This window comes from Pleurodeles waltl, chromosome 3_1, assembly GCF_031143425.1.
Source record: "Pleurodeles waltl isolate 20211129_DDA chromosome 3_1, aPleWal1.hap1.20221129, whole genome shotgun sequence".
Classification (NCBI taxonomy): domain Eukaryota; kingdom Metazoa; phylum Chordata; class Amphibia; order Caudata; family Salamandridae; genus Pleurodeles; species Pleurodeles waltl.
The window spans coordinates 1,676,087,258-1,676,100,753 of NC_090440.1; the positions used below are offsets into that span (position 1 = coordinate 1,676,087,258).

Below are 13,496 nucleotides of genomic sequence, written 5' to 3' on the forward strand. Positions count from 1 at the left end.
CCTCTCTGCTCCTCTTTCTGAGGTTCTTTTGTTCATTCTTTCTTTGGCCAGCAGGGTCTGCTTTGGACACCCTTAAGTGCCATTTATTGGCTATCTCAGCCTATCTTAGGTTGCCTGATCAGCCTTCTCTCTTTAAGTCTCCTATTGTTAGTAGATTCCTTAAGGGCCCCACCCATTTGTTTCCTCCCACTCCATTTATCATGGCTCAGTGGGACCTCAATCTTGTCCTTACTTACTTAATGTGTGCTCCTTTTGAGCAGATGCACAATTATCCCTTACGGCTCCTTACTTTCAAAACGGTTTTTCTTGTTGCCATCACTTCTACTCGCAGAGTGAGTGAGCTTCAGGCTCTATCTTCTAAGCCACCTTTTTTGTCCGCGCACCCTGACAAAGTGGTGTTACACACTAAGGCTTCCTTCTTTCCCAAAGTCGTTACACCTTTTCATGTAGGCCAGTCCATCACTTTGCCTACTTTTTACGCACCTCAACATCCTTCTCATGAGTTGGAGAGACTCCACCACCTGGATCCAAAAAGAGCATTTTTATCTCAATTGTACTAAAGCTTTCTGGGTGGGCAATCAACTCTTTGTTGGTTATGTGGGTGCGAAGAAAGGGAAGGCGGTGCAAAAACGTACCGTTTCACGATGGGTCCTTCTATGCATCAAGACGTACTATGCTTTGGCAAAGAAGCAACCCCCTGAGGGCTTGCGCGCTCCTTACACTAGAGCAACTGCTGCTTCCAACGCGTTAGCACGCAGAGTTCCTGTTCTGGATATCTGCCAGGCAGCAACGTGAGCATTCCTGCACACATTTACTAAACATTACTGCCTGGACAGTCAGATCCGTAGGGACGGCTACTTTGGTCGTTCGGTCCTGCAGGACTTTCTAGTATGATCGTGGTTCACAGCCCACCTCCGAGGATGGCATTGCTTGGGTATTTATTCCAAGGTAAGGAATCTTCAACTAGAAGTCTCTATCAGATGTACAAGTTACTTACCCTCGGTAATGATATATCTGGTAGAGACATATCCTCTAGTTGCAGATTCCTTACCGACCCACCCATCCTCCCTGCTTGCAAACTGATTTCTAGGGACAGGGCTTCCCCATTCAGAACCTTAGCTCTGGCGCACCAATTTCAGTGTTCTTCGCGGCTCTGCACTTTGGCGTGGAAAGTCATGAAAAGAAACTGACGTCACTGCGCTGAGGTGGCGTCTATGTGCTACTCCAGATGTAATCACGGGGTCGACTGATGCCACTTAATGACACGCAAGGGTATTGCTCGAAAACAAATCTCTGGGTCCAGTCTGACGCCTGGGGGAAATTCTAAGGTAAGGAATCTGCAACTAGAATATGTCTCTACCAGATGTTGTTACTGAAGGTAAGTTACTTGTATAACAGGTGTGGTGTCAGCAGGAATGCCTGCTTCATGAAAAAATCCCCTGGCAATCTGTTGGGTCCCCGTGTTTTCTCCACTTAATTTGATTTTATGTGATTGCTTTGGAAACTACTTCTGCAGTTGGCTCTTTGAGGAGCAAACTGTCCTCTACGAACAGAGGTGGTTTGAGTGACTCACATTGGTAGGGATTTATGGAGGAGAATAGCTGCACTCCTTGAGCCTTTCGTAAACTCCATGTGAAACACCCTGTTATAGCCAAATCTACCCCAAAAACTCACATTTTCCCCCATGAGATATATGTTTTGAAGCATTAGTCCCATTTGACACTTTTGTTTTGCATATTGTAGGACAGTCCTCCATTGGACTGTCATTCGGATTGTTTACACTCCTTGACATAATTCAGATTGAACAGTGATCCATGGTTACTTTGTCTTGCATTTCATCTCCCTTTGTTGAAAATATAGCATCATGTGTCTGAAAGTGTCCCATGATACTTCGGGACCATTCAAAACTAGTTGTATTTCTAGGATGGTGCTAAAGAAAGGAATATACCAACTTAAACTCAAAGTAAAACCCAACAACTTACTCATCCCACACTTCTGCCCTGGAAGTGTCTGTTCCCCGTAACTCTTATACCCTAACTACAACTATGGCTCCGGCCTAGTTTCCCATATTTGCATAAACCATTGACAACCTCTGCATCGCATTTAGAGACAAAAGGATTACTTGTTAATAGTTGCTCAAAGATTACATATACTATTTCAGTTGTTCAAAGTGGCCCAATCGAAATAACCTGCCCCAAAGATGACCTTTATGGATCGGGAGACGAGCTGCAGTGAGTTGTCTTCTTTCTTTCATATGTAGTGGTCTATTCAGTGATGCTGTTTGTGTTGGCTGATTATCAGTAGATGTCATCTTCTTGTTCCAAACTACCTTGGAGTGGATTAGCCATCTAGACTCGTCAATGATTTCTTTTCCGCTGTCCCAAAACTGTACTGCTTTTGGGGGCATTTAGCTGTGAGGAGTTGTGACCTGGAGTGAGAGGAACTATCTTTGAGGACTTCCTCTTTCCAGCCCTGTCCCATCTCTCCTATGGTATGCTGAATGAAATTAATCCCCTTGAAAGTTAACCTTCAGATTAGCATGGCACATTAGAGTATAGTCCAGCTGTAAAGCTTTCAGCTTTTGTTTGCTGCCAGTAAAGTATGTTTTTGCTGTCGTGCTTGTGTAATCTGGAAATTAGCTTACTTTTTACATTGTATGTGGAGTGCATATTTATTTATAAATACTCTCTGCATACTTTAGGAGATGGATTATAATTGGATATTCTGGGACCCTAGCAGGGAGTTTCATCATCAGGGCCCAATGTGCTAGCATCATGCTAAAAGACCGAGAGAGCTCATCAAGTGGGGCTCAGGATGTTAGCCAGTCAGAGATTAATTGCCCTCTGAGCCCTCTAGGCCTTCTGAGATTCCCACTATTCACAAGTTATTCCTATTGTCTCTCCCCTCATCATCTTCCATCCTGCCCTATAGTTGACTGACTCTAGAAGAGTGCTTGGTCGCTGTCATTTGCAGAGTGGGTTACATTTTCTGTAATTGAGCTTCTCCCCTTTGGCTCCTGGACCTGATCAGCCACATTACAGAAGTTATGCCTGACCAGGGATATATCAATTTTAGCTTCTAGGGAGTGTCTGGTCTCTTTAGTTGCCTGGCCATTGTAGAATCGTCAGTACCAAAAGCGATGGGAGCCATTGAAGATGCCACAGCTCTTGCAAGTTTTTCAATATTTGCCAAGGTCCTTCTGGTGCTTCTTTTACCATCTTGACACTAGTGTAGGATTACCACTTGTAGAGTTTTGTTATTTGCTGTGGTTGCTGTTTTATGTGCAAGGCCATATGGTGATTTGGATTTGTCTTTAACATATTTTCCTGTACACAGGGTGGCCCCTCCATGAGATTACATTGTAGTATTGTGCAGACCACTCATTGAATATCGCAGTTATCTCTGCTTAGTTGTCCCTATGAGACGTCACCTCCTCAGGCATCTCAGTGCCACCACCATATCTCTCATCTGCACACTAATCTGCCCTGCTTTTTCTGTGCATGTGTGAGCCACATATGAAAAATCAACAAGCAGAGACTGGGTTTCTCACACCAGCACCCAGGGAAATCTCATACATCTTCCTGCATGGTACGTCCGCCACCCGCATCAGGCCACCCCACAGCCGACAGCCCACGCTTGCTGCTCTCTGGAGGTCATTCTTCCTCTCGCTGGCATTCCGATGACAACCCCATGCGCCCTAATTCCAAGAAGTAGTGTGGTTCAAGGGTGCAGAGGGAACTTCTGCTATGTTAAGTTGCAGCTCTTGGGATGCTGTTCCTCTGCCAACTCTATCCCCAGCCAGCACTCTAGGTCTAACATTGCTGCATCGGGTCTGCAGATCTTTTATAGAGCATGAATAATATTTTCTTTGCAGCAGTGTCTTCATTTGTAGGTCTTGAGTAGAGGCCACTTTAACTGCATGCAAAAATGTTTCCTATACATAACATATGCTTAGAGTGGACTTTGGCTTAGCCTCTGTCTCATGATTGGAAGTTTTGTTTTTTGTCTATCGCCTCCTACTGACACAGTGGCTTTTCCTCCTATACTTCTGATTGCATTTCAGTCTCTGTGTATTTTTTTGGATGAGTAGTTTACTTTTCTCAAGTAACTATTTTTTGTTTTGCATGCTTCTACAGCAGAGTTTCTCAAACTGCACAAGCCGATCTTCGGTGCGTTAGGAAAGTCTGAGCAATACATTAAGATGCCTTTATACTTTGTGTTTACCTTGTCAAATGCGCAGTGTGAAAATGACAGTGGTCAAATGTCAGGTTATGTCTTCTGACAAATTGCTGCTAATTCTTTTAACATGGGAATTGGTGTTTACATTTCTTTCACTCACTGCCAAGTGAGAGTCGTTTTTAAGATGAATTATTTGACAATCATGCTTGAGTACAGGGAGTGTAAAAGGAAATGCTGCAGGATGTCATTTGTTTGCAACACAAAGTGTAAATATAAGTAAATTGTATGTATTCAGCAATTAGGAAAGCAAAAAAGTATTTTTTTTGTAATTCGGACGTGTGCTGGAAACAGAAATTGTAATAGAATCAAAACAAATCAAGACACTTTATTTGGTGATGCTCAAATGATAAATATTCACAGAAACCCTATTTCCACCCATTATTTTCTATGTGCTATATAGTTTTACCAGTAAAACTGTCTGTACAAGTTTATTGGACATTGCAATGGAAAACGTACTGTCTGTAAATGATAATGCACTACTGCACAATGCTCAAGTTACTTTCTAAAATCGTCTGGTCTCATGTTCATTAAAGGTAGGTGGAACACAAATGTTTGGTGTTCTAAAAATTGGGTTGTGGTTTTAAAAAGTTTGATAAGCAGTGTTCTAAAGCGGAAGGCATGGCCCTTATTGTTTCCCCTTAAACATCGATATCTGTTTGATCCCGTCCCACCCTTCCAACTGGGTGACGCTTTCCTCCGTCTTTACTGCGTCTGCCCTTAATCACTGCTTCTACATCTTTCAGCAGGTGTTCCCTCGTTACCTTCCTCTTGCCCTCGTGCTTAGCTTCTTGCTCACCGACCCCCGCCAAATCCATCCTCCCCTAGGAACTTAAATTTGCGCCATGCAGCTAATAAGTCAGAGTTTCGAAGTGAGCACTGATAGAACTGAACCACTTTTCATGAAGTTGCAAGTCCTTAAGCACAGAGGTGTAGCTACCATATGACTTGCAATGTTATCAAAAGAGTTTTAGATCTGAGGGCATCATGTCTACCTCTGCTGTTTTGCTGCTACGTGGTCGACCCCCAGTACTGCTAGCTTTAGTTTATTGTTTTTGAACGTCTTCTCGCCCAGGGCTTTTAGTGGACGGATCCTGAGTGCCTGCGTTGCTGAAATCCTAGTGCGAATGAGGTCTATATCGTGCCCCCCTATACATATGTAATGAAATGTTGGCGTTGCGCAATACCAGAGAAACAAGCGCCCTGCTGCTATCTAGTGGTAGGAAACAGAATGAGTTGATAAACGAAAATCTGGCTGAAGACAAAATAAGATAAATTGTAGAAATAGAAATATAGGCCCACTTTACCAATACAATTAGCAATGAGGATAGCACCATATGTTTGTAGGTAATCGTTTACACGAACCATGAAAAACGCTAAAATAAAATGTACTCAACTCTTAGGTTACATCCAATTAGTGTTGCGGATAACACATCGGAGTGCAAGTGACAGTCAAATATACACTATAAATGGGTATGCCCGTGCTAGTAAAAAAAAAATGACAACTGTGAATTTGTTTTTAATGAAGTAAATACTAACGTATTTAAGGGGGTGGGTCCCTGGTGTTGCTGAGCACTTAGAAAGCCATGGAACCGCTTCTCGCATCTACCCAAAAAAACAAACTAAAAAAACAAGCCTTTAAAAAACAAAATGAAGGGGAAGGAGCCCGTAGGTGATTGCTTACACAAGCTTGGCATGTGTGTATTTTAATTTGTTTTTTGTTTTTTTAATTGCTATTTGAGACGCTTGTATAATAAAGAAGTTTTACCGTTCAATACCCTTTTTGTACTGATGCTATTCAAATATTGGAATTTTCACGAAACATAAGAACAGTGTATGCCAATCATTGTCTTAAACCCAAGTAGTTGCTTTTCTCCAAGTGCATCAAAGAAAGGCTTCACTGTACCTTGGCCCCCAAGTACATTTTTGCAGCCAATGCCTTCTATATCTGCCCCTTTTCCAAGAATTCTACAAAGGTTTATTGCACACTACTGTCACAGGAAGAAATCGTAAGATCAATACTTTGTTCTAATGGCTTGTTTAAAAGTGTCTCGGCTAGTTTTAAAGGTTTCTAACAAATTCCTGTTTAATAGGTTAGTAAGAATTGCTGTATAAAATAGGATAGTTCAGAAGGCAAATGTTTCCAGTTCAACCACAGATGGAGGCCTAGGTTACATCTTCCTCTTATCTCTCTTGTTCTCGCTCAGGCTTTCTATTCTGTTGTCTCTAAGTGCATCTCATTCTCTTTCTGTGTGTTTGTCTCTTTTCGTGTCTCCGAGGAGGGGGTGTCTGTATGTGCCCTTTGGTTGCTAGCCAGAAGGCAATAATCACCTTAAACACGGGGGCTATATTAAACACCTACTTTAAAGAAACAAGTCAGTAAAATATGTGTTCGATGGCATCTGTCGCTGTAGATACGCATGTTCTGCAATAGCTCGCCATCTGGTGTTGGGCCGGAGTGTTACAAGTTGTTTTTCTTCGAAGAAGTCTTTCGAGTCACGGGACCGAGTGACTCCTCCTTTTGTCTCCATTGCGCATGGGCATCGACTCCATCTTCGATTGTTTTTTTTCCGCCATCGGGTTCGGACGTGTTCCTGTCGCTCCGAGTTTCGGAACGGAAAATTAGCTAATTTCGGAAGATTTTCGTCGGTATTGTTGCGTTCGGGATCGGCGTACTTACATTCAACACCGCATCGAAGATCGAAGAGCTCCGGTGCCCTTCGGGGTAGTTTTTCGATCCTCCGTCAGGGCCTGGTCGGCCCGACCGCGTGCTGAAGAACGCCGATGGAACGGACCCCGTTTCGTTTCTGCCCCAAATGCCACAATAAATACCCCTACACAGACCAACACTTGGTCTGCAACCTGTGCCTGTCACCTGAGCACAGCGAAGACACCTGCGAGGCCTGTCGTGCGTTCCGGTCCCGAAAAACACTCCGAGACCGTCGAGCCAGAAGACTTCAGATGGCGTCCGCACCGACAGCCCAACGGGAGTTCGAGGAACAGGAAGAGGAAGGTACCTTCTCGATCCAAGACTCAGACTCCGAAGGATTCGACGATACACAAACCGTGAGTAAGACGTCGAAAACCACACAGAGAAACATTTACAAGGCCCAGGGGACGCCACTGCCACCAGGCCATGGCTCGACCCATAAATTCGGTGACCGACCGTCGGCACCGAAAAAGGCCCAAACAGTGCCGAGATCGTCCGACTCCGGTCGAGACACCGGCACGCAGCCTTCTCGGGACCGAGAAAGTGCTGGAGACAAGCCTCGACACCGTGATGCCGGTGTGGACACGGCTCGACGCCGAGACAGCGGCACCGAAACAGATCGACGCCGAGAGGTTTCGGCCCCGAAAAGGAAAAAAGTCACCTCGGAGCCGAAAAAACACGCAGACAAAGTTTCGATGCCGAAACAAACTGCAAGCGACCCAGCTTCAGGCTCTTATACAGAAGAGCACTCGCTAACCTCCCAAATGCAGAAGCATAGATTTGAGGAAGAGCTACAAGCAACTGATGTGGACCATACGCAAAAGCGTATCTTCATTCAGCAGGGGACAGGAAAAATAAGCACCCTTCCCCCCATTAGGAGAAAGAGGAGGTTGGAGTTCCAGACGGATCAAACACCACAACCAAAAGTGGTGAAAAGAGTTACACCACCACCCTCTCCTCCGCCCGTGATTGACGTTTCACCAGCACAAACTCCATCACACTCCCCAGCTCACACCACCATGAGCCAGGGTGACCAAGATCAGGACGCATGGGACCTATACGACGCCCCAGTGTCAGATAACAGCCCGGAGGCATACCCTACAAAGCCATCTCCACCAGAAGACAGCACCGCGTACTCTCAGGTGGTGGCTAGAGCAGCACAATATCACAATGTAAGCCTCCACTCAGAACAGGTCGAGGATGATTTCTTGTTCAACACACTCTCCTCCACCCACAGCTCATACCAAAGCCTGCCTATGCTCCCTGGTATGCTCCGGCACGCAAAAGACATATTTAAGGAGCCGGTCAAAAGTAGGGCAATCACACCAAGGGTGGAAAAAAAGTATAAGCCGCCTCCTACGGACCCGGTTTTCATCACTACACAGCTGCCACCAGACTCTGTTGTTGTAGGAGCAGCTAGGAAAAGGGCCAACTCCCACACATCTGGAGATGCACCACCCCCAGATAAAGAAAGCCGCAAGTTCGATGCAGCTGGTAAGAGAGTCGCAGCACAAGCTGCAAACCAGTGGCGCATCGCGAACTCCCAGGCACTACTTGCGCGCTATGACAGAGCCCACTGGGACGAGATGCAACATCTCATTGAACATCTGCCCAAGGACTTACAAAATAGGGCAAAGCAAGTGGTCGAGGAAGGACAGACCATTTCCAACAACCAGATCCGCTCCTCCATGGACGCTGCAGATACAGCTGCACGGACAATTAATACATCTGTAACTATCAGAAGGCATGCATGGCTCCGAACGTCTGGATTTAAACCAGAGATTCAACAAGCAGTTCTCAATATGCCTTTTAATGAAAAAGAACTGTTCGGTCCAGAAGTGGACACAGCGATTGAGAAACTCAAAAAAGATACGGACACTGCCAAAGCCATGGGCGCACTCTACTCCCCGCAGAGCAGAGGGAATTACAGCACATTCCGTAAAACGCCCTTTCGAGGGGGGTTTCGAGGTCAAAGCACACAAGCCAGCACCTCACAAGCCACACCGTCCAGTTACCAGGGACAGTATAGAGGAGGTTTTCGGGGACAATATAGAGGAGGGCAATTCCCTAGAAATAGAGGAAGATTTCAAAGCCCCAAAGCCCCTACTACTAAACAGTGACTCACAGGTCACTCACCCCCTCCACACAACACCAGTGGGGGGAAGAATAGGTCATTATTACAAAGCATGGGAGGAAATCACTACAGACACTTGGGTTCTAGCAATTATCCAACATGGTTATTGCATAGAATTTCTACAATTCCCTCCAAACATACCACCAAAAGCACAAAATTTAACAACACACCATTCCAATCTCCTGGAGATAGAAGTGCAGGCATTATTGCAAAAGAATGCAATCGAATTAGTGCCAAACACACAAATAAACACAGGAGTTTACTCACTGTACTTTCTGATACCAAAGAAGGACAAAACACTGAGACCAATCCTAGACCTCAGAGTAGTGAACACTTTCATCAAATCAGACCACTTCCACATGGTCACACTACAAGAAGTATTGCCATTGCTAAAGCTGCACAACTACATGGCAACTTTAGACCTCAAGGATGCTTATTTCCATATACCAATACACCCATCGCACAGGAAATACCTAAGGTTTGTATTCAAAGGAATACATTACCAATTCAAGGTACTGCCTTTCGGATTAACAACCGCACCAAGAGTCTTTACCAAATGTCTAGCGGTAGTCGCAGCACACATAAGAAGGCAGCAAATACATGTGTTCCCATATCTAGACGACTGGCTAATCAAGGCCCATTCGTTAATAGAGTGCTCAAATCACACAAATCATATCATACAAACCCTCTTCAAACTAGGGTTCACCGTCAATTTCACAAAATCCCAAATTCTGCCACGCAAGGTACAACAAGTCCACAAAGAATTCAAAATTTCAACACCATCATACAACGCATGTATCCAACACAAAACATACAAGCAAAGATGGTATTACAACTCCAAGGCATGATGTCATCATGCATAGCCATTGTCCCAAACGCAAGACTGCACATGAGGCCCTTACAACAATGCCTAGCATCACAGTGGTCTCAAGCACAGGGTCACCTTCTAGATCTGGTGTTAATAGACCGCCAAACTTACCTCTCGCTTCTGTGGTGGAACAACATAAATTTAAACAAGGGGCGGCCTTTCCAAGACCCAGTGCCACAATACGTAATAACAACAGATGCTTCCATGACAGGGTGGGGAGCACACCTCGATCAACACAGCATACAAGGACAATGGAACGTACATCAAACAAAACTGCATATCAATCACCTAGAACTTCTAGCAGTTTTTCAAGCACTAAAAGCTTTCCAACCAATAATAGTTCACAAATACATTCTCGTCAAAACAGACAACATGACAACAATGTATTATCTAAACAAGCAGGGGGGGACGCACTCCACGCAGTTAAGCCTGCTAGCACAAAAAATTTGGCATTGGGCAATTCACAACCAAATTCGCCTAATTGCACAGTTTATACCAGGGATACAAAACCAACTCGCAGACAATCTCTCTCGAGATCACCAACAGGTCCACGAATGGGAAATTCACCCCCAAATTCTGAACACTTATTTCAAACTCTGGGGAACACCTCAGATAGACTTGTTTGCGACAAGGGAGAACGCAAAATGCCAAAACTTCGCATCCAGATACCCACACAAACAATCCCAAGGCAATGCCCTATGGATGAACTGGTCAGGGATATTTGCTTATGCTTTTCCTCCTCTCCCTCTCCTTCCTTACCTGGTAAACAAACTCAGTCAAAGCAAACTCAAACTCATATTGATAGCACCAACTTGGGCAAGGCAACCCTGGTACACAACGCTGCTAGACCTATCAGTGGTACCCTGCATCAAATTGCCCAACAGGCCAGATCTGTTGACACAGCACAACCAAAAGATCAGACACCCAGATCCAGCATCGCTGAATCTAGCAATCTGGCTCCTGAAATCCTAGAATTCGGGCACTTACAACTTACCCAAGAATGTATGGAAGTCATAAAACAAGCAAGAAGGCCATCCACCAGGCACTGCTATGCAAGTAAATGGAAGAGGTTTGTTTGCTACTGCCATATTAATCAAATACAACCATTACACACAACTCCAGAACAAGTAGTGGGTTACTTGCTTCACTTACAAAAATCTAACCTAGCTTTCTCTTCCATTAAGATTCACCTTGCAGCAATATCTGCATACCTGCAAACTACCTATTCAACTTCCCTATATAAAATACCAGTCATTAAAGCATTCATGGAGGGCCTTAGGAGAATTATACCACCAAGAACACTACCTGTTCCTTCATGGAACCTAAATGTTGTCCTAACTAGACTTATGGGTCCACCTTTTGAACCCATGCACTCCTGCGACATACAGTTCCTAACCTGGAAGGTGGCATTTCTCATCGCCATTACTTCCCTAAGAAGAGTAAGCGAGATTCAGGCGTTTACTATACAGGAACCTTTTATACAACTACACAAAAATAAAGTCGTCCTAAGGACCAATCCTAAATTTTTGCCAAAGGTTATTTCACCGTTCCATCTAAATCAAACAGTGGAACTTCCAGTGTTCTTTCCACAGCCAGATACCGTAGCTGAAAGGGCACTACATACATTAGATGTCAAAAGAGCATTAATGTATTACATTGACAGAACAAAAAACATCAGAAAGACTAAACAACTCTTTATTGCATTTCAAAAACCTCACGCAGGAAACCCAATTTCAAAACAAGGTATAGCCAGATGGATAGTTAAATGCATCCAAATCTGCTACCTTAAAGCTAAACGACAGCTGCCCATTACACCAAGGGCACACTCAACCAGAAAGAAAGGTGCTACCATGGCCTTTCTAGGAAACATCCCAATGCAAGAAATATGTAAGGCAGCCACATGGTCTACGCCTCACACATTCACCAAGCACTACTGTGTAGACGTGTTATCCGCACAACAAGCCACAGTAGGTCAAGCCGTATTAAGGACATTATTTCAGACTACTTCCACTCCTACAGGCTGATCCACCGCTTTGGGGGAAATAACTGCTTACTAGTCTATGCAGAACATGCGTATCTACAGCGACAGATGCCATCGAACTGAAAATGTCACTTACCCAGTGTACATCTGTTCGTGGCATCAGTCGCAGTAGATTCGCATGTGCCCACCCGCCTCCCCGGGAGCCTGTAGCAGTTTGGAAGTTACCTTCAATTATTTATATATGTATCATCTCAACCTTAAATAGGTGCATACTTAGTCACTCCATTGCATGGGCACTATTACTACAATTCAACTCCTACCTCACCCTCTGCGGGGGAAAAACAATCGAAGATGGAGTCGACGCCTATGCGCAATGGAGACAAAAGGAGGAGTCACTCGGTCCCGTGACTCGAAAGACTTCTTCGAAGAAAAACAACTTGTAACACTCCGGCCCAACACCAGATGGCGAGCTATTGCAGAACATGCGAATCTACTGCGACTGATGCCACGAACAGATGTACACTGGGTAAGTGACATTTTCAATCTTCATCCCTTTCATTGCAAAATCTTGCAACAAATGTTTTAGTTCTAAAGGGTTCTGTGTAGTCACCATATGTCTTGTCTCTGTCAATCTATCCTTCATTCCCACTCTGACTCAACCCAAATCCATTCTACTACTTTCATCTCCTAAATAACCCTGCCTAAGCTCTTCCCTCCTCTTCCACATCTAAATCACCCAAACCTCACTTTACTACCATGATCTCCCAAACAGCCCTACTAAGTTCTCCCTCATTTATCTCACCTTTAACTCATCCAAAACCCATCCTGCTACTGTGATCTCCCTAACCCTTTCCACATACTCTTCCCTCCTCCATCACCCCCTTTACTCATCCCAAGCCTAAATGCTATTACCATAAACTCCCAATTAACGCTTCTGGAGTCTTCCCTCCTCCACCCCTCCTTTACCCCAGTCAATCCAACTAACACTCACATATCCACGGCTCAAAACTGTACTCCTATATCCCTATACTAATCTACCACTAATTCCTTTTGGGTTCCAGAGTAGCATGCTACTCGCTGAAAAGCGTTTCGACACCTCGTCAGGGGTAGTAAGCACTATATAAATACTATTACAATACAAAACAATACTTATGGTTGCCATTTTATTATTTTATCGAGTGTAAACGTTTTCGTTTTTTTGTTATTGATTTTTATGTATTTCAGCATGAAATAAGAAAATGGTTTGAACCGAGCTATATGTTAAAATTGAAGTGCTTATCTAGTCAGCGACATTCCTTCGAAGTAGCCCTTAGTTGGCTCTGTAATGGATTTTCTTGCACGTTCCGTTTGTTTGATGTATTTTTAAAGAGCTGCTTTATTTTTTTGTGTTTTTTTACTTTGATTTTTCTGACATCAATTTTTTTCAAACAGAATCGGATACTGTGGATAGATGACAAAAATTTAACTGCTCACGTGGAATCTGGGATTATTGGTCAAGATTTAGAGAAACAGGTACCTATACTGTGTTCTAAATAGCGTTTTCAAAAACCTGTACATTTCTGAAAAT

The 13,496-nt window shown here is 44.1% G+C and overlaps 1 protein-coding gene across 1 annotated transcript in view; it reads left to right on the forward strand.

Annotated features, from left to right (window-relative positions):
• Positions 1-13,496, forward strand: part of AGPS (alkylglycerone phosphate synthase) — a 605,536-nt gene that overhangs the window by 236,136 nt on the left and 355,904 nt on the right. The window contains exon 8 of the mRNA XM_069225421.1: positions 13,361-13,441. Coding sequence (XP_069081522.1) covers positions 13,361-13,441 — 81 coding nt within the window. The remainder of the gene's footprint in view (positions 1-13,360; positions 13,442-13,496) is intronic.